This window comes from Poecilia reticulata, chromosome 1 (genome assembly GCF_904066995.2).
Source record: "Poecilia reticulata chromosome 1, P_reticulata-male-v2, whole genome shotgun sequence".
NCBI lineage: Eukaryota > Metazoa > Chordata > Actinopteri > Cyprinodontiformes > Poeciliidae > Poecilia > Poecilia reticulata.
This window is the reverse complement of record NC_088830.1, coordinates 30339289-30364390: the sequence shown is the minus strand read 5'-3', so window position 1 is coordinate 30364390 and position 25102 is coordinate 30339289. Positions and strand designations below refer to the sequence as shown.

At 39.3% G+C, this 25102-nt stretch overlaps 1 protein-coding gene and 2 long non-coding RNA genes across 9 annotated transcripts in view; 2 read left to right on the top strand and 1 right to left on the bottom strand.

Moving 5' to 3' along the window:
* On the top strand, window positions 1-1508 carry LOC145552951 (uncharacterized). The gene is made up of 2 exons (XR_014089099.1): window positions 1-907; window positions 1219-1508. It is a non-coding gene; the product is annotated as an uncharacterized LOC145552951 (long non-coding RNA).
* Window positions 1-25102, bottom strand: part of znf827 (zinc finger protein 827) — a 102356-nt gene that overhangs the window by 21943 nt on the left and 55311 nt on the right. For 6 of the 7 annotated variants that reach the window (XR_014089077.1, XM_008420155.2, XM_008420162.2 and 3 more), the window contains exons 5-8: window positions 22974-23249; window positions 9736-9978; window positions 5352-5406; window positions 5108-5208 (exon numbers count right to left, since the gene is read on the bottom strand). Coding sequence is in view for 6 of the 7 variants with exons in the window: in XM_008420155.2 (XP_008418377.1) it covers window positions 5108-5208; window positions 5352-5406; window positions 9736-9978; window positions 22974-23249 (675 nt within the window). In the remaining variant the exon portion in view is untranslated. The remainder of the gene's footprint in view (window positions 1-5107; window positions 5209-5351; window positions 5407-9735; window positions 9979-22973; window positions 23250-25102) is intronic. The other variant, XM_017304946.2, reaches the window with a different exon arrangement.
* LOC108166308 (uncharacterized) lies at window positions 16670-22191 on the top strand. The gene is made up of 3 exons (XR_001776632.2): window positions 16670-18748; window positions 18827-19041; window positions 19632-22191. It is a non-coding gene; the product is annotated as an uncharacterized LOC108166308 (long non-coding RNA).

Here is a 25102-nt window from a genome sequence, read left to right as displayed (position 1 = left end):
CAAAGACACATGTCCATCACTCACTGCCTTCACACACACCACCTTGAAATGTTCCACGTTTCTGTCATATTACAACCCCAAGCTTAAAAGTATTTAACAGATTTTATGTTATAAAACAAAAGTAGCACGTAACTATAAGGAAAATAATAAATGGCTCTCAAACATTTTCACTTAAAAGTGACCTTTCATGCTTCCTTGAACAGGTTAGGATACGTCTGCAGGCGATATAAAAACATATTCATTACTTTTTTGCACAAAGTCATTCTCAGATAATGAGATCTTAAGTCTCCTCAGTTCTGCCTATGAACTGTTTTAGGGCCTCTTGTCACTTTAAATGTGAAAATGGCTGCAAACTGATGCACATTTATACAACTTTGAAAAGCAGAAGTGGAGTCTCCTGCACAACCAACAAGAATGCAGCAAGTGGTTTCTGAATGGTAAGTCAACTTCCAAACAACTGTCTTTTCCAACAGCCATTGTACAGTGCATACAGCAGTAAAACCAACTGACCAAAAGTACTGGAACTCAGCTACGTTTGCTAGGTGACAGCGAGGGAGGTTTTTGAAAATTACACATTTTCCAGACACCTAAAAACATGAGCATATTGCCAAAAAATGGCTGGGTGGCTAATTTAAGCACTTGAGCTGTTTTTAGAAGCCACTGAGACCCAAATTGGATTACAAACACATACAAAATGTGAATTTTATAGGTTCAGTTTAAATATCCAGAATAGTCGTCCTTCTTTAAGGTTTCTTTCACTTCTCGTTCAGCCGTGAACCCAACACTCTGAAAGCTGCCTGCCGCCGTCTAAACGACGCTCCTTATCTAACCTACAGGAGGGATGCCGCTTAAACGCATTCTTAATGTCAACATCAAACAGGAGTCCTTTTCTCTGCCGCCTCTGATGGTAAGTACACCTCTGCGGCTCCTTCTCACTGTATGCCAACTCAAAAACAGAGATGGTGCTTTTAAAGAGCTGAAGTAAAGAAAACATGCAGTATTTTTTTCTCCATTGTGCTGTTCAACCTCCATAGAGTAAATGAAGACTTTATTCCCAGAGTGCATTGTTCAGGCTGCACAGTTTGGCCTTGAGCTGCGCCTGTATGAGATTATGGAAGAAAACCTGTGTGTGTTCCACTGGTGACAAATGATGTGGTATTTATACAGCTCTGAAAACTTCGGGAAAAGAAAGCAAATATCTTTTTCTTTTTTTTCCAGGCATGCAGGGGGAAGACTTTGTGGCGAGTCCCTAAAGAACAGATGGTGGTGTGAGAAGACGTTCAGCTGCTGTTGCACCGACTCAAGCAACCTTGAGCATTTTTCCTCTCTGTGTCAGATATTAACTTCCTCTTTGACCCCCAAAATGCAAACCAGCTTTGTCGTGCTGTGTGCAGTTTGGATCGTTGTTTTCATTTGTGTCAGAGCAGCTTTTATGGACTTCTTGAAAAAGCAAAGCAAGAAAAAAAGATGCAATTTAAGTAAAAACAACCGAGAGAGATTTTACTTTACTGCCCTGTTTTTATTTCTTATTTTTAATATTTTTTACCCCAAAATAAATGATTTGAAGCTGAAGAAAAGTTTTAAACTCTTTTAAATCTTAAATCTTATCTTTTAAAAAAAATGTCATGTTTACAAATATCTATTTTTACTGCAATCAGAGGTGATTAGTTGCTTATAAACATTTTGTAGAGCCTCATTGTACAGAGAAAGAGATCTCTGACCATCACCTTTGTTCAGCTCAACCACAGCTTATCTACAGGATTAAAGCCTGAGGACTCGGATAGCCGTGACTGAAGGTTGATTTTTGTCTGAGTTTGAATCCTTATCCTTCTGAAAGGTTCATAACGACTCATTTTATATTTTCTGGAAGAAGTCACTGGATTTTTATTTAACATGTCCTCATGATACATGAAGGCGTGTACTCTAAGAAGAGTTTTCACAGTCTTTGGATATATTTATGAGTGTACTAAATACACAGGGTATTTATCCACATTTTCATTGTTTCTTTTACACTTGAATCTCCAGGAGGTTCAATCTTTTGTAAAGCAAGCCAACATCAATGGAGGCATGGAGTAGAAATCATTAGAGTCAGAATGAAGCATAATGATTAATCATTAGGACATTCAATGATTAATGACCAAGAGTAGTTTAAATTTGAGCTTAAAAACATCTCAAGATGAATTAAGTTTTGATGCATTTGAGAGCAACTTTTTTCTGTGCACATCTTTGCCAATAAAACGTCTAGAGAGAAATGACAAATGTACAAACTTAGAGAAAAAGTAGTGTCAGGTGTGATTATTATATTTCATTATCCGACTTCCTCCATGAGATAAAATCCGACTGAGGTGAGTTGATTTCACACTCAGCTTTTAGTCCAAACTTAAAGGATTTGTGGCTGAAGCCGAAGAAGCAGAAGAGAATTAAGTGTCCTGATTCGGAGGAGAAGAAGGAGGAAGAGTCGGTCACTCGAGGGTCTCAGAAGTCTGACTGCAGAGACCCAAAGCCATGACCCAGCAAATACACTCATGATTAAGCCAATTAAAGTGGATGGCCTTGAAGTGGTTAACGCCTTAATTAGTGTTGTTAGAGCCGAGAGGAGAGACGCAAACAAGAAATGAAGGAGCGAGCTAAATCCAGACTGGAAGAGGGGAATCACATGGACCCTGATGAAATCTTTTCTGTTTGAACTGAAAAACTTCTCTACGGAGGGCTGAGACTGCCAAAATTAAAACTAAATATATGTAAAAATGACAAAAATGTGAACAAATAATTTTAATTTGGACATTTTATTTATTAAAAGTAATCTAAACTGGTTTTTCATTTAAATTTCTTGGTAGAAATTTATTTTTACTTGATTTATTAATTATACAGTTTAATTTTGAGTCTATATGGAGGACTGACACTGCCAAAATTAGGAGAAAAAAAAATTCAAATTTATGTGGCAATATTTTAATTCAGACATTTGATTCATTACAAGTGACAATTGACTTGTCATTTAAATTTCTCTAAGAATTAATTTCCATTTAAATATTTTTATGCAATATAATCGAGTTTTGATTAATTTTTTTGTTTTATTTTTAATCCACATATTCATTATTCAACTCATTTCTATAATTATTTAAAAATTTTTATTTGATAATTCCTAATGTATTTCTTGTCAATTAACATTTGAAGGTCTCTTTATACTCTAATAATTTTTAAATAATTTTTAGAGGTTAATTAATTAGAGCAGGATATTCAGAATTAATTTTCTTTATTAATTTCCATAATGTCTTTAATTAGGCAGTGTTTGTCCGTTGTATTTTTTTTATTCTTTTTGGTACATCTGAGTTTGTATGAATTTAAAATTCACGCAGTTTGCTACATTTTAAGATAAAAAAAGTTGTTTTTAAACAAATATTGTGGGATCCCAGGACCTGTACCAAGGCAGTCGGGTAAATATATGTGATTACAACAGTTATTCCATTACATTATATCTGATTGATGCTCCAATATTTGGATAAAGAAGAAATAAAAAAGTGAGCAAATCCAACTTGAAGACAGAAAAATCTGCTAAGCAGAACAGAGGTGATAAAGCTGAAAGCAGCAGAGGCCGGATGTAAGGCTTAAACTCACAGGGGAAAGGCCTCGACGAATTAACTTTCAGGACACTGTTGACACCCAGAAGCCAATCAGATTTTCATTAACTGGCAGAGGGACAGAGGAAACTGGCACAAGCTAATTAACCTCTGGATCCCTCACTGTCAAAGACACACCAAGGGAAGCTGAGAGATGCCAGGGATGAAGGGGAGTCGGGCGGGGCAGGAGGACGCTCCGGGCTTCAGAAAGGCCAACTCAAGGTAGAGGGCCCTGACCTCAGTTTATACACATATACATATATAAAACAAAGCTCCAAAAATGTGCAAATACAGTTTGTGTGTGTGGAATCAGAGCATCACTGCATTATGAAGTATGTCAGAGCTACATCTGGGATTTAAGGACTTCCGTTTAAAACTTACCCAACTTTGAAAGAGTGTTTTTTAATTTGAGCCTCTGGATTAATGAATGCTTACCTGTTAGTGACGCCAACATAATATATTTCAAAAGTGTTTTAAAACACTTTGTAAAGCTCAAAACTCTAATAATAAATCTAATTTATGAATAAATGTTCTGCACATTTTGCTCCAAATCAAAACATAGAGATGTGTAGTAATTATTTGCTCTGCAGAAAGTTAGAAAAAGTGAATATTATCATCAGTGGTGAGTTGTTAGCCTTCAGTCAGAGGCCTCATTATCCCTGGTATGGGTTTTATAAGTACGTCTCCATAGTGTGAGAAACATGCCCCTATCATGATGCCTCACCCGCCGTGCTTCACAGTCTACTGTAACTTCCTTTTAGGTTCATCTGATTAACAGTTTCAACAGTTTCACACAAACCAAACACTAATTTAACAAAAATTTCCCACATTTAAATAACTTTGCTGAATGTATAAATTATAAGACAACCTTTCTTTCAGTTACACAGATCAATAAGGCATTGAGCCATTAGAAATAATAAATATTACATGGAAACAATAAAAACCAGTTGTGAAAAGGTAAAAGACTTTCCTGCTTAAATAACATGCTAAAGCACAACATACCAAGAAAAAGTTACAAATTAATCTCTAAACATTTTTTGGCATTTAGCAAATAATAATAATTTTGGTAATTCTAACAGACTTAAAACAAGAAAAGTTTAGTCTGATTTAATTTCAGTGGCAAAAAATTTTCTGGTTTATATCTGGCTTCAACTGTAAATAACTTTTTCCAAATGTAGCCATTCAGCTCAGCATCAGGTTGCAATTCATTACGAAACGATGAAGTTTGAATATCAAACACTTTACAGAAATCAAGAACTTTCTAAACCTTGAAAACGCCTGATTAAAAGTCAAGCCTTTTCAAGGAATCCAAGAACCCGCACAAAACCTCTTTGTAGGTTTTTTAATCTCTCGTCAGTTTTAAACATAAAAATGAGCTGGTGAAGGATTTGCTGTTTCAGAGTGTAATTTCTACAGAAACGCATTGATTGATCTGGTTAATGATGTTGGACTGCTGTGATTTTGAGCAGCACACAGTAACATTTCCTCACCGTGGAACGGCGCCCTGGTGGAGGAGCTGGCCTCTGCGGGGGACGAGCTCTTGGAGCGCGAGTTAAAGGGTGATTGTCTGAAGCACTCGTCCAGGAATGAACTGGAACAGAGAAGCAGCGCCGATGTTACCAACACTTACACAGCCACTAAAAAACACCCACAGGTTTCAGTCGCACTCCAACTATCACTGACCATTTAAAAAGCACAAATAAAAACAGAGTATTTCTAGAGAAACTGACCTACCTATTTATTCCCACCATGTTGCTGTCTTTGTGGTTGTTGGCTTTGCTTACTTTTTCTGGAAAGAAGAGAATACAAACTCATCAATGTAACATTATTCATGCCAAATACATCTGTTTCTTTGTGTTTTCACGGCAGATGTCAGATGACGACTCAGACTTTAAATTTAAAGGGAAAATCTGCAGCAGCTGTGAGGATTCAGACTCTTTCAAGTTCATGTCAGCTGCTGTCAACGGATCTTTACTAAAAATATGACAAACGTGATAAAAGTGATCAAACCACGCTTCATTTCTTTGCATTTCTCAGTTCTTGTTTTCATCCTTAAAAATAAGCCAGTTTTTATTTTTAAGATTTTTTCAAAACCAATATTTCTCCAGACTTTCTGAAGGTCTTTTCAAGTTTTTCCTTCAGGTGTTTTTCACTCCTTTCAGCCCAGTCCTTGTAGCTGACCCTGACTGCATACCGCCTGTTGTGAGCTTTTAAAAAAATGAGCAAAGTGGATTTATCTGTGGACAAATAAAGACGTGTCAAAAATTAACTGCAGTCGTCTTTTCGTCAAACAGCAAAGACTCAGCATGAAACCTGAGAGATAAAACCTCCTCAGTTCATTCATTGTATGCAAAGTTTTTAAGTTTTTCTGCTAATAGCTGCTAAAATTCGTACCAAATTCAAAATATTTTCACCTAACCGGTGCTGATCTACATTTCTTCTGTCAAAATGTTACATTTGATTACTTGTATTGATTCAAGAAAATAAATGGAAACTGATTTGTGACAAGCTGCAGCTGAAAGATCTGATTTAAAGTTGGTTCCTTACTTGGCAGGATTTTTAGAGGATTCTTAAGCCTTAAAAAGGTTCAACATGTGCAGGATAGAAATAGAAACAAAAAAATGATTCTGAATTTATCGTAAGTTTAGGGCCTGAGTAAAACCGGCCAGCAAGTGGCCCCCAGCTGCAGTTTGGACACCCCTGCATGAGTTAAATCTAAAATGATATTGTTGATTCGGTTTGTGTTTGAACAGATGCTGTTAGTTTGAAAACTGTGACAATTATTGCAGCCATTTAATCCAGAAACATTGGTCCAACCTCAGGTAGGTGATTCTTCACTGAACAGAGATCTGTTGGAAAAGTTTGTGATCTGTAAAATCTTTAGTTTATTCAGTGGAAACACACATGATGATTTCACAGGCACAATGACCGCACTAAAGACGCACTAAAAGGAGTCAAACCAGGACTAAAGTCGACTATTTAAAACTCAGTTATGACTAAAGAAAAGTAACTGTGAAATATTTAACATTTCATTTATGGCATTTTTTGGTCCAGCAGTTCGTCTTTCATTTTCCTAACTTGCAAAAAAAGATTTTTTTTTTATTTTTATTTTTTGCTGACTCAGCTTAGTGCTGTTAAGATTAATGGCGTTGACGCGGCTGCACATTGTGATGGATTCATCCATCAACTGCTGACATGAGTAAAGACACCATAAGTAACACGCCTAATATTACTTCTTTCACACAAAAAAATAATTGGAAGGGTTTCAACGACACAGAACCTGCAAAAATATTCACAGCTTTTGAAGTTATTCACATTTTATTACATTCCAACCACAAAAACTCCCATGTTTTTTTTAAATTGGGATTTTAAAGTGACAAACCAACACAACGTAGCTAAGAATTGTGAAGTGTAAAGAATGGCTTTCAAATGTTTTTACACATAAAAATGTGAAGTGTCAATTCTGGAAGAGAGCCAGAAACATATTCTGCCAGGATAGTTCAATCCAGGAGGAAATCTCGTTAACCGGCTGTAAAACGAGGCTGTAAAAGATCAAATGGTTAAGATCGAAACAGAATTGTGTGTCAGAATAGTCCAGTCAAATGTCAGACCAAAATACAACTCAGGAAGTATTACGTTGGGATTTTATGTAATTTTTATCTTGGGGTGTTCATTGGAAAATAAGGGTTAATTAATTAAATACATAGATTTCAAATTTTAACTCAATTAATTGCTTTCTATCAGCTTTCCATTTGAATTTCCGTGTTTCTGGCACACCCGTAAATGAACGACATCGGCGAGCAACAGCAATGCATGACCAAGCTGCTTCTCTTAGTCGTCAGGCAGATACATTTAGTTTCCAAAAACCATCTGATGGGAAGCTGGAAAAGACTATTGTTGTGTTTAAATAATGCTGAAGGTTTCAAATACACACTTGCACAGTAGAGGTGGACGGATAGATCGGATACATTGATAATACCAAGTTAGTATCAGTACTGAATCAATAATTGCGTGGTAAGATTGATCATTTTCTTTCCTCAGAGGATCTATACTGTACCACACACCTCAAATGTACTGAAATCTTGCACTCATGCCTAATAAAGCCAAAAGTTTCAAACACACAGAGACTTGAGTTTCTGGCAACTTTTCAACAGTGGTGTAAAAAAAAAGGAGGTGAAAGCAGCCAGAACCAGAACCAGAGCTCAGAGCGTGTAGTTCCCCGTGTTCAGAAGTAAAGGCCACTCCGCTAAATGAGTGAGAGAGAAGACTTGCGTGTGAGTTTCAAGGCGACGTACTGAAGTGAATTTCAAAGCTGCAATCATCTCAGTGTTCACAGCGACCTTGCTGCTGATGCGTCTCTGAGGTCCTACTGCTCTGGGTAATTCATATTGATTGCTCATTGTGTGACAGCAGCCCACTCTGTTCCAGCCCCCCCTCGACGTTCAAAACAACTTCTGAGAGGGTGGCGGTCGCTGCTGCCAGGGCCGACGATGCCCCGGCCTCCCTGGGTGGGCAAGCTGTATGACCCCCCCCCCCCCCCCCCGCCACCACCCTCACCCTTCACCCCGCTGCCGCCTTTACAAAACGCCACTACCACCCCCGTACCCGAAACGCCCCGCTCCGCCACACTGTTCGCCAAGGACAGAGGTCTCTTTTCACGTTGCCATGGAGATGCCGCACAGGAGAAATGTAAAGGGGAGGGAGAGAGGGGAAGTGATGAGGAAGGGGTGGCAGGGTAGAGAAGAGGAGGGAGGGGGGGGGACATGTGCAGCCAAGTGTGCTTGAGCCGGCACGTCTGAAAACAAGTCAGGGGAGAGAAGAGAAAGAAAGAGAGAGAGAGAGAGAGAGAGAGAGAGGAGAGCGGGAATTTGTGCAGACGCCGATTCCCGTGGGGCCTGGTGCGAGCGTGTAAAGGTGTGCGTAAAAGACGATGTGGGAAAGAAAAATTGTCAACGTGTGAATATGTGTAAAAACAAACAAACAAAAAAAAGCTGGATTTAAGCGACAGAAAGCAGACGGACAGAAAGAAGCCTCGGCCACACATGGACTTGTCTTTTTTCTCTCTAAGGGACGATAAATACACCCCAACTCTTACCACACTTTCTGGAGTAGAGAGGCACCAATTCAATGTTAATAGCTATATTGGTCCCAGTATTGAAAAACATTCTAGATCGGGTATCGGTGACAATGTGCCAGATCCATAAGGGCAAATCGTTCAGTCTAATTTTATGCTTTGTGCTCCGAGTGAGGTCATGCTTTATTCATTTATTTTACATTATATTTAGAGTTTCTGAACCATTTGAAAGAAGGCTTGTTATAGTTTATTTTTAGATGTTTGACATGCAGCCAACCCATTACTTTTATGTGTTTCTTTATCATTTATTTCACATTGGCTGTTATACTCCTAATTGCACCGACTGAACAAATTAAAGGTGCTTTTACATGTTTGACCAAGTAAACATGTAATGGTGTTATCAAATAATAGTTATAATTCAAACTTGTAAGTCAGTACATTTATGTCTGTGACATTTTTAAGCCAACTCAGCACTGTTCCTCTGCATCAGATCGGTATCGGCTGATGCTAAACCTTCGATATCTGTATCGATATCGGAAAAAGTCAATGAGTGCATCGTTACTCTGGAGTACAAATTTTTTATAAATTTTGATCTGTTGCACTAATGACGACAAAAGTAGTTCCTCCCCTCGTGTCAAGTTGACTTGGATCTTACTAAACGTCTCAAATGATTATATGTTGACAGACCGTCTATCAGATGATGGGAACTTTTTCCATCATATTTGCATGTTGTACTTTAATCTCAGAATTAGTCAATTCTGTATTCATCCATGTCCAAATCTAAATAAATGACTACACATTCTTGGGTGTATGTCATTTATCTTGTTAGCAAATGCAAAAAAAAATCACATAACTGTTTATTCTTTGTTGTAAGATTTGCAAACCTTCACTTTATCCTCTCTGAAAGTCTGGGTTGTATTTATTTGGTAGATTTGAGTCTGAAGACTAGGTTTTGTGTCATTCAATATTCTGAGATCAAAGTCAGATTTTTTTGACCCTCTCTCTTCCTGTGTGTGTGGATGATGTGCGACAGTGTTTGTGTACCTGACAATTTAAACAGCAGCTCAGAAGCCATTTTGACCGATATGTCTTGGGAGAAGAGGTCTTTCTGGGGGCAGGCCAACGTCTCTGGGAGGTTGCTCATTGGCTCGTTCTTCTCACTCGCCCCTAAAGTGCTGAAGGTCAGCAGGTGGGAGGCAGGCGGGGTTCGTTCTGCAGGGGGTGGGTCCACCTCCATGGGCTCGGCCTTTACCTTCACCTTCTGGTACTGGGCGTCTTTGCTGTTCTCTAGAGAGAAGACAGCAACTCCTGGTCAGAACAGCATTCTTTTAAATCCTGGAGACTTTCTGAAAAGCTCGTCTTTCTCAAATAGAAATGCCAACAATCAATCTTTCAGCTTTTTATGGATTATGAAATGAATCCAGCTTCTGTTTTTGGCTCCTGAACACAATGACATGATTCTGCAAACACACTTTTATGAAAGACATAAAGTAATTACAAAGCAATAAGAACGCCAATAAAAATTTAAAACACAAATAAAAAGAAAAAGCAAGTGTGCCGTCAGTTACAGTGCTGAGCTTAACGTTCTGAGGAAGGTGTAGGGCAGAGCCCAAAACTGGAAAATCTTAACTACTGGGAAGCAACGAAATTATTTAAATTAAAATGGTCAAAATGAGTTTATTGTGATTTTTAATTAGTTTTACCTGCTCCACAATAAACAGGAAATCTGCTGGATCTTTAAAAAAATAAAAAATTAAGATCCAAAGCATGAAAAGGGCTTTGGACTGTTGCCTTACTAAAAGAAAAATAACTAAATCATCAATTGTTTTCTATTCTGTTGGCCACATTTTTAACTGTTTTGACTTCTAATCAGGCTGAACTCCAACCGGCTGGGAAAAAGAAATCTTGCTGAAGACAATTTCAACCTTCCCGTATCATGGTGCTGCCAATAACAGGCCTGACCCTGGGGATGGTGTGTTCAGGGTAACATGCAGTAATGCTTTCTCCCCACAGCGTTGCATATATATGCCACTCATTCTGACCAGAAAAATACATTTTCGTTTCCTTTGTCCTTTGCAGGTTTACTAGCAACAATTACCCGTTTTTCCCCAAAGTGTAAACTATAAAACTTGGGAACAATAATACAAATAAAATCTGTCAATTTTGCTATTTCCTTTATACCAGTCATCTACTTATAAGTCTACAGTTTAAAAATAGATATAACTAATTCTATTTACTCTCCAAGAATCACAGAACTATAGGAAGAAAAATATATTTGTAGATCCATCAAATTTATCAATGCCTTTAGAGGGGGATTAATTCCCACTCCAAACTGTTTATTTAGCCAAGATTTATTAAAAATTAAACTGACTCAAACTGCTAAGCTAAAAGATGAAAAGATTTTTAAAAAAAGGGCAGAAATTCTACAATCCAAATAAATCCTAAATCAGCGGTTTCCCTTCAGAGCTGGAGCGGCGTCAGCTAGCATGTAGCGGGGTGATTATTAGGGCAGGAGTGCACCGAGAGGTCACGCTGTTGCTTGGAGGAGCGATCCAGCAGCTCATGTGGGTTCACTGAAGCAAACAGGAAAGGCAGTAAAACACTTTGAATGTTAACAAAGGGGCAACAAATCTGCTTATTCAACTGAAAATTGTTTTTTTTTTTTTTATTATCGTTTCCTAGCTCACAAAAACAGTGGCGCAAAAGGTGAGAACAAGCCGTTGCTTTAATTCCCTCACAAGTTCAAACTGTGTGCGAGCTAAAAATAAAACGGCAGTTTTCAGGAACGTCTCGGTCTCGTCTGCAGAACCCCGGCCAGATCCACCTGGAGATATCCAAAAAATATTCAGTGCCGTAAAATTACAGATTTATTCTGTTTTGACTTTTTTTCCCCACATAAACATTTCAGGTAATTCTTCCATAACACACAGGTAATCTGACTTCCCCCAATAGGGGGATAACAGGTTGAGGAGATAAGGGTTTTAAAGCTTGAAGAAATATTTTAAGGTCACACAGCAAATACAGACTTTGACTAGGCCACTCTGAAACAATGTGTTTTTAAAGCCATTGAGAGGTGAACTTGTTATCAACTTATGATGCATTCAAATCAGTCCTGTTTGGTCTGCTTTAAGTCCTAATCGTCTGGTGCAGTTCGAGTGTATATGTGAACAGCAAGCAGATCAGAGACCGCTCCAAAAGCAGGAAATGGACTATAGCGCAGGGCATTCTGGGTAAATACAACCAAAACAAATGCAGGAGTGTAGTACTAGCAGGAGAAATGGCTTGTGGTGTTCTGCCAACGACAGGTAAAATCTGACACCACTCCATTTTTGTTCACATTTTACAAAGCAGGAAGTTGAGCTCAGTGACTTTAGAGGGTTTTCTGTCGTTTCCTTCAGTGGTTTTTGTGCAGTGCCAACACAGGTGAGAATGGGATTTTTATATATATAAAAAAACCAACAACAATAATGGCACAATAATATTATAATATCATATCCAGCAATGATCATACGTTTATATAATAATTTGAACAGTATTATGCTATAAAACTGTAATCAGGATTGGGCTTCATTAATATATATAAACCCCCCAAAAAATTGACAAGGGAGTAGAGCACATGTTCATAAAAATGTAATTTGAAAACAGTTTAAAAATATTTACTCAGGTTATTGTTGTCTGATATTAGAATTAGTCTGATGATGTGAAATATTTAAAAAGCATAAAGTGCAACAAGACAAACACTGTTTCATGGAGCTGCAGAACTGTGACAAACAAGAGCAGAACATGGACCGCGGCTGGTGTCGCGACTCCGCGCAATTATGGGATGTATGAATTTGGCAGGTCACTGGGAGCACTGGGAAGGGTGGGGGGAGGTTATAGGGGGGTGGGGAGGATAGAAACCAGAAACCTTATTTTAACCCCTGCCTTGACTGCATTCTCTCCTCGTTTGCTTGATAACTCAAGACAGAAGCGCTGAACCTGTTTGGCCGGAAAAGAATCTACTTAATCAATGCGCTTGTTTATCTGGCTGCTTATAGGGTTGAATTAAAGCACAACCATCCCCCCACCCCCTCTTTCTTCATCCCTCAGAGCCAGGTGTCTGGGTTATTGGTAGCAACCAGCATGGGGGGGGTGGACACTGACAACCATCAGCCTCACTAATCCTTTAATCAGGTGGCTTGAGTTGGCCGAGTAACCTAGGAGAGGCTGATGGAGGAGTGGAGTGGGGGAGCGGGGGTTGGACTGCACTGTAAGGGTCAACCAAGGGACACGCGAGCTTCCATCAGTAGATCACAGCTTTAACAGCAGCGGCGGCCGCTCTGCACACACACAGACAAAAATCACACATGTGACGGACAGAATATGCCGCAACTAATGTTTCCTCTGCGAAGAGAGGAAACACAGACACTGGAAGCGTCACAGCAGGCCGGAGGAAACGTCTACCTGTCACAAAGTAAAAAACATTTAAATATAGCCCCTCACTCCCACACCAATAGTAGATATGGCTCTTTGGCTCGGGTCATGACCTAATGTTCTGCAGCCATAAAAAGCAGCGTTTAGTCTGTGTGCATGTACAGTATGTGTCAGCCCCTTCAGTGCAGAAGCACTGCCTTGCATGTGCTATTGCCTCAGTTTCTAGTAAAAGTCATAAAAAACACACATCAATATGAAAGTTTCACTGCAGGGGTCCAGTGAGCCAAAATCTTTAAGTTAAAAGAAGAAAACAACAACAAAAAAAACTAAAATCAAGGAAAGGAAGTAGTCAGAATTGTCTTATTTGTTCTTTGGAAAGGGATGCTGTTCATCATGAATCCACAACTAAAGACTGTTTTGCATGTTGATTGTATTCAAATAAATATATGTAGTTTCCAGTTTCTTTTGGAGTCATTTGAAGAAATTAATTTTAAGTGATAAAACATTCAAAATGCTCGCTGCATTTAGCTTAGTTTAATAAGTTGGGTAAAAGCTGATTTGGGTGCAGCAAAGTCAGTTTTTATAAGTTTGTATATTTACTCTCCATCTTTGATTTTATGCAAAATTTTCAACAGCTACTTGCAACCCAGAGTGTTTGTAATCCATACACCACTAGTCAACACTAGATGCTAGATAAACACAACTATTCTAATAAAAAAAGTTACCCTAACTGTTCCTGTGGAGGGTTAGTATTTTGTTTAAAAGATGTGAAACCTGAGTTTGGCCAGCAAATTTGTTTCTTTTTACCTGTGGGGAATCATGACCCAAAAATCAGGGCACGCACCAAATGGTAATTTATTTATGCCATAACACAACATATATTATTATTCTTTATAGCAGAGTCTGCAGCATTAATATTTGAAATGCAGCGCAAAGATATGGAAACTTGTGGAATTGTGTACATTTTTTAATCAATGAAACTCATCGTGTCTTTATGTGATAGTCTAAAATATTATTTTGTTATTAGTTATTTTATGTTCAGCATATCTGAGAGATAAAATAACTGAACAAAAGAATCTGTACATTTGTATTAGATCAGTTTCTTTCACACCTTTTTGCTTTAATAAGCTGTCAAACTTACAGCTTCAGTCAGAGTTAGTGAAAGTCTTTCCGTTTCAGTCAAAACTTTAGTAAATGTGAGCATTAGCCTCAGGAATGGGTGGAAGTAAAGCAGAAATGTGACGTCAAAAGCGAATCCTTGTTAATAGAAAGACATTAGATCTCTACCTTTGGCCCCTTAAATAGCCCTTATTAGCTCAGTTTAATGTGAAGTGATGAGAGTTTACCTGATGGTCAACTTTGACCTGATGAACATCTGTGAACCTTTAACTCAGGGAAAACTTTCGGCCGTAGTTTCTAATTACCCTTAGATAAAGGATGAAAAAAGTGAAGACGCTGCACCACATGGATGCATCGAAAGCAGAGGGACAAATTCTTGGACTGACAACCAATGAGGAGGACAGGCAGCGAGGCAAAGTGGACGGGTGAAGAGAGAGAGAAAAAAAAACTGTCAAAGAGTGCCAGAAAAAGAACACCCGAGGGTAAGATAGAAACGAAGACAGCAGGATGAGAATGAAGAGCTGGGGGAGGACAGCGCGATGAGAGTTGGCCAGAGCCTAAATGACATCTCTTCACCCCCCCTCTACCCCTCTTCTCTGCTCTGTTATTCCACATCTCTCTCTCTCTCTCTCCATCCCTGCCCCCCTTCCCTCGCTCTCTCAATCTCTCTATTCTGCTGCTCTCTAGCCGACCTGCTCAGACAGGGGTGAAGAGTTCAGGCGCTTCAAAGGCTGCAGTGTGGAGACTGGATGTCATGTGGGAGCCACAGCAGCCTTGCCTGCAGACTTCACAGACAGCTGCTGCTACAATTGATCCTCAACCAGCTAGAGCGCCGTAGTTAAGCCTTACAGGAGTTACAAACTGCAGCAAGATGCAGAGCGGCGTGCCTGATAAACGACCAATAATTAGTTGGATACTGTCTAAATAGAAGAAGGAAGAAAAAAAACAACAAAAACAGCCAAATCTCTGGTAATAAATGGAGGTCAAGACAAAAACAACATAAATGACATGAAATCACCAAGAATATCAAAACTGGTACCAAATGAAAAGCAAATATACCAATAACAAACAAACAAATTCAACTATAGGAAGTGATGAAGAGCCAGAGAGACAGAAGGTACGGAGGGCGGGAATAAGAGAGGTCAGCGAGCGGCCACGCTGAGGGGTCACGGTGAGGACACTGTCAGAGCAGAGCACGGCTTAATATGAGGTAATACCACAGAATGACGCCAATGTTGTGAACCACAACGGTGAACTGCTTGGACAGTGAGCTGCGATAAGCGATGCTCAAGAAATAAACGTCTTTTAATGCAACAGTTGAATATAAACAGCATTGTACTGACTTCAGAGGTTAAAAGGAGATTTTTTTTTAGAAACCTACATATATACATAAAACATTTTAGACTTTCCTAGAAATATATGCTAAGAAGCAGGGGAACTGAAGGTTCATACTTACTGCCCTGTTTATATTGCCAGAAAAATGTCATGATTTGCTGAAACATGTTACCACTAATAAAATATTTATTTCTCAAATTAATTTTTTTTCGCTTGGTGGAAAAAAAAAAAGAGGAGAAACTGTTAGAATAAAGGTAGTACATGTCTACTGTTACCAACGTGGAGACAATCAGGCTGCTCACTCTGCATCCCCAGAACCAAACACGGAGAATCAGCGTTCCACAAATCTGGAATAAAGTTCCAGAAAATTGCAAAACAGCCAAAACACCGAGTACCTTTAAATTAGAGTTGCTTTTGAAACATAATCAACATTCTGACATGTAATGATGGCACTTGACGAAATGTAATGTTTCAATTGTTGACTATGTTTTCTATGACTTTGTATTTTTATGGCGTAAAGCACTTTGAACTGCCTTGTGCCGAAATGTGCTATACAAATAAACTTGATTGATTGATAACGCACCCCACACCAAACAAATGCCACAGGAGGATGCGGTCTGCTTTTTCTAACCTGTAGTGCACAGAGTGGGTTCAGGTTTTCTGGTGGGAGTGGTGAGGGATCAGTGAAAATATGGCAAGCCCAATAGCCCTATAAAATAAAACTTATGGCAAACCATTTGTGTGTTTAATTAATACTTTTAGTATACAGTCATTTAGTATGAAAATGAATAAATATCCTTACCAGACTTTCAGTAAATGCCACAATGTTCTTAACAGCTGCCACCTAGTGTTGAAAATGAGTCAAACGTGGCGAGTGGAATAAATATTGCCCTAGAGGCCATATAGCAGTGAGTTAATTGTTTTTCTTTAAATTACAACCAATCAACTTGGCCTCAACATTAATTCAAAATAAAGGGTAGTACATCCTATATAATACTTCTCAGGGTGGAAACAGAAAATAATAGGGTTTATAATGGCTCAACAGTTTGGATATTTTATAACTCATAGTATGAATACTAGTAAACAAATCCTGCCTTGATGTGCATAGCTTAATTCAGAGTCATTACACTAATGAAGCAAGGTCAACACTAAAGTAGTAAGAAGATTGATAGCATTTGGTATTTCCTTTTCTTTTTGCTGATGTTCTATACCTACACCAACCTGTGACCCCAAAAACTGATTTCATCCTTACCAGGGGTGGAAAGAGCAACGCTGGCCATTTATGGGTAAATCCGCCAAATTTTGGGTTTTTCACATCTGATAGTCTAGAGGATTCGGTTCAATTGGAGACCAAAAAGTTGCAAGGTGTGTTACATTTTCAGCCTGCACTGTGCCAAATGAACCAAACCCTTTGAGCAGCCTGTTCCCCTCCTCACCTGAGGTGGCGCCGCAGCAAGAATGACACAAGAAAATGACACAAAAACCTCTTTAGGAGACACTAAGCACAACTTCTTCACAAAATAGAAACAAAAAAGTGGCATCAGACTTTAGCTGTTATAGAATTTCTCTCTTGTTGTTGCAAAAGACCATGAGTCTTGCTAACACCAGACACTTGTGTTTGTTTTGGTTGTATTTACGCAGAATGTTGTGCAGTATAGCTTGCTGCCTGCTTAGACAGACCAGAGTTTGCTTTCTTGATAAGCATTAAAGTTTGACTGTGCATTCACACCTCCACAAACAAGCCCATCTTTCCAGCGGTCTAAGGTTCAATTAAAATGGACTAAGCAGGGCTTGTGTGAATGCAACCTTTCACAAAAAACACTAAAGGATGAACTTGAAGTTAAATTTGAGGAGTAGAACTGACAATGACAAGATACGTGACTGCATAGTTTTTTGGCAAGAACAACCAGCCAATGTTTTGCTGCCAATGTTGCCAGTAAGTGCTAAAGTCTCAGATATGTTCATGGAGGTTCACTTTCAACAAAATCTGCAGACCAAACCAAAAAAAAAAAAAAGAAAAAAAAGAACACACATTAAAATAAACTCGAAGAAGAAATATTTGTTGTCAGTTCAGTTGAAAGTTTCTCTGTGTATCTGTCAAAGTTGCTTCGTCCAACTTGAATTAGGAAGTTAAGGAGCCCTGCGGAGGGGAGTTAAGTGAACACAGAGTGTGATTTCACACCTATGGAGAGAGGGTGGCTGGATGGTGAGTGGGTGGCACGGCTGTTACCCACACGATGCCAGTCTGTCAGGGCACCACCTTGCGCCCTGAAACCCCAAGCCCCCCTCACTCTCCTCTCTTCCTTTGACGCCATGTTCTCCTTGGCCCACAACACCAGCGCCCATCTGCTAGGACACGTTAGCCGCTGGCACCGGGGACTATTTAGCCCGGCGTAATTAGCCCCCAGACACCAGCAGCCTGGTTTTAAACAGATGTGGGGGAAGTAACGCGAGCAACACCGCCGACAAATGTTTGATGAAGAAGAAAAGACGAGGGGGGAGCGAGAGAGAGAGAGAAGAAGTGACCTAGTTAAAGGAATGATGCAACTCATGTTACAGCACAATGGGCAGTAATGATGACATCCCCAACGCCACGGTCGAGCAGCAGAAATTTAATTAGGCTCTGTCCATTTGCAACGATGCCAAATAAGAAAAAGAAAAACGCTGAGACTTGACTCCTAATGCGCTTTTCCTACCCAAGCTTCCTTACCAGGGCCGACCTTTGCAGGAGGACGGCGAGAGGTTACAGTGTACGCGCCCTTGAACCTCACGACTGTAATCACACGTGACGATAACGGCGCCGACCTTTCCATGGCGCTCTCACCGGCTCCCCTCCACCCACCCCCCACCAAGGTCATTTGAGGGTCCAGACTCTTGTCAAGGCTGTCACTCCAGACAGCCCTCTCCATCTACTCGCCCCCACTGTTGCCACGGCAACGGACAGCACCGCGCTCCGAAGGGCTGCACGAGGGGGGAGGGTTTGTGGGGGGGGGGGCAGCAGGATGAACGCTGCGGCATCTTTCCCTAACCCGGGTCAACCTGGCAGAGCCGGTGTGAGGAACAGAAACGAGAGAAAGAGGACAGAAGGAGGAAGGGGAGGGAGTGAGAGTGAAAGATGCAAAAAGGAAGAAAAGAGGGAGGAAAAAAAAGGACAGAAGAGGAGATGCTGCGATTCAACAAAAGAACGCAGGTAGAGGCGATGCATGTCTTTGTTTAGGGCCCCTCTACGCCGACGTCTTACATTGCTGCCGCACATGCACGCACACAGGGAAACGTGACCCGAGGGCAGGCAGCGGAGCAGCACACGTGTAGAACCACCGAGCTACCAGCCAGCATGAGTCACTGCGAACACCAGTCGACCCAGAGAGAACAATGGCCACCGGTGTGCAAGGTGTCTGTCAAGCGTGCGCACACTGGCACAGGATGAAGAACTGCAGATGGAGCAGCGGCTCACTGCAGCACCATCAAATTACAACCAACCTGGTGTGTGCGTGTGTGTCATGTCATTTTCTGATCAACTATGAGAGTTTGCAACAAAAAAATTATGCTCTAAAATCTTTTTGTCAACTGGCAAAATATTTGTCAGAATTAAATCCTGCAGTTCATTCTTCTTCAAAGTTTTTATGCTGCGTTCCAGTTGGACTCAGAAGTGGGTAATTTCAACTTCCCAGTTGGACAAGTCAACTGGAACTAGTTTAGTCATATTTTGATATGTATTGATAATTTCATTGAACAAATAATCCAAAAAAATATGGACAGTTTTGGGTGTGTTAACCATCAATAATTGGAATTAATATTCCGCAGTATCATTATTTATGAGCTAAAACTGAAGATAAAATGTCAATTATGAAAACAAAAAGGAGACAACCCCATGAGTCAACAGCTTGTAGAGCAATTTAATTCAGTTGTCATTTTTATTATTGAGAGAATTTACAACACTGACGTATGTCAGCTGAATAACTAACATGTGGAACTGCAGGTTGGGCGATATTGACTTAAAATTTTATTGCTATATTTGTGGTACTATTGTAATAATAAAATTGACAAGAGCTATATATTTTTTTCTTTTTTAGGTCACTGTATGGCTGTGACTTCAGGATCCACCAATCACATCAACACAATCCCAAATTCTGCTCTTGTATTTGTGATGCGCTTCTTTATGACCCCAGTCACATGAAGAAGCGTGATTTGTCTCACTAAACTACACATTTTGAGATTTATTGACGCTTTTATTGAACAAACGGGTAATAAAATTGTGATACGCACAGTTTTTTTTTAAACATTAATATGTATAAATGTATGTATGACAATAAATGGTAAACAATCAACTATACGATAAATGCCGACCCCTAACTGCATTGTCCTCTGAAGTTGGATTTTCCACTGGGAAACTGGAAGAAACTCCAACTACCCCCAGTTACAACTTGTAAGGCGGACTTTATGTTTCAATATGGCCGCTCCTCGTATCAACAGTAGGAAGACGTGGTGGAAAAGTTTATTTTATAAGTGTGGTGTCTAAAATCAATGTTAAATGTAGCGCCTGCAACTACAAGCTGTAGCAGCAGATGTTTATGGACTGATTTTAAAGTGATTCGGTAATGGAACAAAGACTTTTTGTGGATTATTGACTACAGTTTCTGTAGAGAAGTTTGGATGTGTAGTCAGAGCCAGGAGTCGTGCAATTGTGATGTGACTGACAGACTTCTTTCATAAGTTTGTACTCATTATTTTCAGCCATTGATTACATCCAGATTTACTGGATGTAATCTAGTTTCTTCTGGTGCAGAATCATGACTCAGAATCATGTCAGAATCATGACTCATGTTTCAAATCATTGAAATAAAAGTCGCATAAAATGCAACATGACCGTTCAGACATACGGAAGTGGCACAGATTGGATGTTTTTGGAGTGAAAAGATGGGAATTGAGCCGTTCAGACTGCAGTGAAACAGCTGGATAGTGGTCAAATATAGGCAAGAAAAGCGGATTTGAGTCGCATTCACCTGCTGTGTGAACGTAGTCGAAGTCTCATGATTAATTCATTCAGCAATACAGTCCTGAACTTCAGCATTTTTCATCTGAGATATATAGAGCATGAAAGGTAGGTCTGTTTTTCTCTGGTTCTTCTATTTGTATGATTGGCTGCTGACATATAATATATTCCAGATGTGAAAAACCTTTTTACTCTGAATTACATTGAACAATAAACTGAATTGGATTCATAACACTGATGCTCTTTACAGGAAGCCTAAGAGCAGACTCTACCTGTTGAAGAGGCTGAGGTCTTTGGAATGCAGGAGGCGGTCCTGAAAACCTTTGACCTTTGGCACCTGCCATCTTCTCTGGTGTAGTATATTAGAGTAGCAGCATAACTATAGCTGAGAGAAAGCGGTCTGCAAAGCTAATTAAGTAAAGTGACAGACTACTGCATCCTGAGTCCACAAAGGAGCATTACTACAGGTCCTTCCTCCCAGCAGCTGCTAAAGTAGTAATCTCTGCTCCCAACAAACTCATTTATTTCACTTGTAAATATTTTTTTATGCACAAACATACATTCATTTATGCTTTTTAAATTACAGCAGTCAGTTGCACACAGTATGCTATTTTCAGTAATTGTATAATATTGTCTTATGTTGTAAATTTGCCTGAACTGTAGAGACAAGTCTTTATTCTTTTTTGCCTTAGTTTGAATCTGCGTACTTCCATTTACCTTCAACTTGCAGCTGGTGCACCTGAATTTCCCCGTTGTGGGACTAAGAATGATGTTTCTATTGAATAGATCGACTTCATTTTTTTTTCCCTTTGCTGATTTGAAGCAAACAGGTGTGTTTACACAAATACACAAACTTCCAAGCTGTTCCACAAAGCTGCTGATCAGTGAGACAGTTAGCAGCACCTGGCAGCTTCAATATCTTTTTAATCCTTTGGAAGCATCAATTGTAGTCTTAGCTTTAAGGATGCGATTTTTTCATTTTGGCATTTTTTAAAATCTGTTATTAATAGTAAAATTAGATTTAATAAATTCAGGAACAGATTGTTTTAGTATGTCCGTATCTTTTCACCGTGACTGTATAATTAAGCTGCAAAACAGTAAAAACTGAAAAAAAGAGAATAGAAGCCATACTTTAACTTTTCAAAATTCAAATCCAAAACTGACAATTTCTACGAACACTAAAAACAAATTACACATTAAGGTACTTTATGTAAAATAAGAGCGCAATTTACGACTAATTTAAAATGTATTTTACCAGGATAAGACAATAATAACCGCTCACATGTTTCACATGCAGCCAGTTTCCCTCTCAAATGTTTGAGAACAGCTCTTCACCATCCCACAGACAAACACCTGTCCTTGCTGCACTTCAACTACACCTGGCAAAACGAGCACCTTCTTTACAGCTAAATCTGGCAGCAACACAAAACACAAACATTTAAAACGAACCGCAGCAGCAGCAGCAGCAGCACATGCATTCAGCTACAAAAGTTAAGAGACAAATCCGAGTCCCTGGTTTAGGAGTTGTTTCCAACGTTCTTGTCAAGTTACAGTAGAAGATGCAGAGGCTAAATCCTGATGCACTGGAAGATGTCAGAGTGATCCAGGTAAGTTCAGACACGGCACACACTCACACACACACACACACACACACACGCAGAGATGTGTCTCTTAAAATGACAGCCAGGTTTGAGTTTTCAGTGTTAAAATATATGATTTAACTGGTTTAGGAGGGGTGTCAGAACATAAAACAAACACAAATCACATAAATCTACTATGTTCAGAACAAGATGCAATAAATACATGTTAGAGTACAGCAGAGCACCATCATTTAGCATTTAGACAAAAATGATTAATCGTGATTAATCGATTATTGGAAAAAAAATTCAGCAATCAATTAATCGCTAACTTGAATGAATAAGTTTTATTTATTTTGAACATGATCGAAGTATAAAATCACACACATGAACAAGGAATGCAAAAGACATAATCTTAACAAGCTCGAAAAGGAGAAGGAAGGAGTACGAAACTTGAGCATACAGGCTCAAAAACAGTTGTTAGCTGAAAGAACAGAGCAGTAATTAAGCCAAAACCAAGAAAAAAAAAAGCCTTTATCTGGAAATATTTTCTACCTAAAACTCATTTAGCTTCACCTGGTAAAAAAAACAAAACAAAACAAAAACTTCTTCTAAGCACCTTTTGCCATCTAATTACTAATCAGTCAACAAGATCAACCCTACACTGCTTTAATGTTAAGTTGAGCAGAAAGGGTTGGGATTTTCACATGCTGATTTTAACTTTATTACATGCATAATGTCATAATTACATACTATACGATCTGAAAGAAGAAATAGAAATGCAGAATTGTTTGCATACTTTTTTTTTTATCAACCATCACAGAAGTCTTAAGAGCACAGCCTACCTGACAGCTTGATCAGCAGCTCAGAGGCCACCTTAACGTTGATATCCTGGCTCAGCAGGCTGTTTTTAGCCATGGGGCTTCCTTCCCTCGGCTTCAGGGACTCCATGGCTGCCGAAGCCGCCGCCCCCGTCGGCCCATCCTGGCAGAACGACCCAGGGAAGCTTGGCTGAACCTGGCTCTGGCACTGCGAGGATGGTCTCGGGCTCGGTGCCTCCTCCACTTTGGGCTCTTCTTTCAGGTGGAATGGAGACTTGAGTGATTCCCTCTGGTTGGCTGCTGCAAGAGGGAGAAAAACGGCGAGATTAAAGGAGTGAGTTGGATCAAAGGATTCCTGGTGAAGCTCAAGTTAAACCTGGGTATGTGATAGCAAAGGATAGGTTAGGAAAAAAACATTATTATCTCAAAGAGAGGCATCCAAACATGCAGAACAGAAGATGATTAATAAAGAGAACAAATAAGGGCACAGGTAACCATTTTTAAATAACTGATTATTCCATCAGTTATTATGATAATTGATCGATTAATCATAGCAAATAAAAAATTGGAACATTCTCCAGATTTTTCATGTAACCACTTAGATTTTTTTACATAAGGGAAATAGATTAGAAATACAGTAAGAGATGCAAAAAAGAAATCAAATAATTTCTTACTTTTTAAATAAGAAAATAAAAATAGAATAGAAAGTTTTGGCTAAATTACTGCTCTGACTGTGTTGTTCTTTAAGTGAATGGCCATTTAACGATTAATTGATAAGTAGATGATTGTTTTAACAATCTAGTAATCATGAATAATCACGATTAATCATTTCAACCCCAACAAGCAGCTTTGGAGTTTTGAACTGTAGCTGTGGTGCATTTTCCTTCACATCACACTTTGGCATCAAAATGATTTATTTATTGTTTCAGACCCAGATAGAAAACCAGCTTCACTCTACTGTAATGCAGCCTAGGTTAGAAACTGAACTGTCACATGGATCGCTCTGGTCCGAAGGCATCTCGAGGAGAAACTGGGCCACATTTAATCTGCCTTAGATGAATAATTAATAATTAGACATGGAGCAACAACTAGCCGCCAAGAAAAGAAGAGCAGGCCAAGCTGCTTTCTTTGTGTCCCCGTGAACGTTTCATTATTTTATCTGTTAAAGCGAAGGTTGGGCACATTTTACAATGTGATAGAAACACAGAACAAACACCGGAGGAAGCTGTAAGATCTGTCCATCATATATTTCACTTTGAAGTGCAGCAACAAGGGATTTACCAATCACAGCACATTTGAATACTCAGTATCCGAGTTAAACAACTTCCTTCTTCATGAGACAAATAAAAAGGGAGTGGTGTCTGATTTTAGTGGTTGTAGGATTTCTCTTTCGTCTCGAGAAAAATATCACAACCCATTTATCCCTTTACAGTTATTTTCTCGTGTTTGCTTTGGTTGCATTTACCCAGAATGCCCTGCGCTATATTCTACTTCCTGCTTTTGGAGCGGTCTCTGTTTCACTTGACATTCACATCCATATTTAAACCACATGAACTCAACAATGACCGAGGTTTTCAGGTGAACCAGGGTTCACTTTTTTGGTCTGCATCAAAGTTTAATTACGCATTCACACTCCCCAAATGAACCAGACTAAACAGGTTTGGTGAGAACGCATCCTTAGAGACCAGATTACACCAAACAGGGGAGCAGAGTTATGTGAGAAGTCCTTTTACCATATTTGGATGGGTTTAGGCGAGTTTTTGTGACAAGCAAATATTTACTCATGCAACAGTGTAAATTACACTGTGTAATCCTACCAAGAGACACAAATGATGGACAAGAAATACTGAATTTTTACACTGTTGCATTAGGGTTCTTCCTTAATGTGTTAGGATGATACTTGTTTTTTTTTGTACATTTGTGATCTATGTGATGTTAAACACATAAAGGTCATTCAATCTTCCAGGCTAGTAAAGAAGTTCTGCCCGCGTTTTAATAACAGTAAACGTCTAGAGTAACTCTTGAAGGCCCGTCCCCTGACGCCAGCAGACATAACTCCCAGGTAAGCAGACTGCTGTCCATTCTCCTTTGACCCCAGCAGAGATCTGCTCCGGTCCTTACCCTCCCATCACACCTAACATCTCAAACCACCA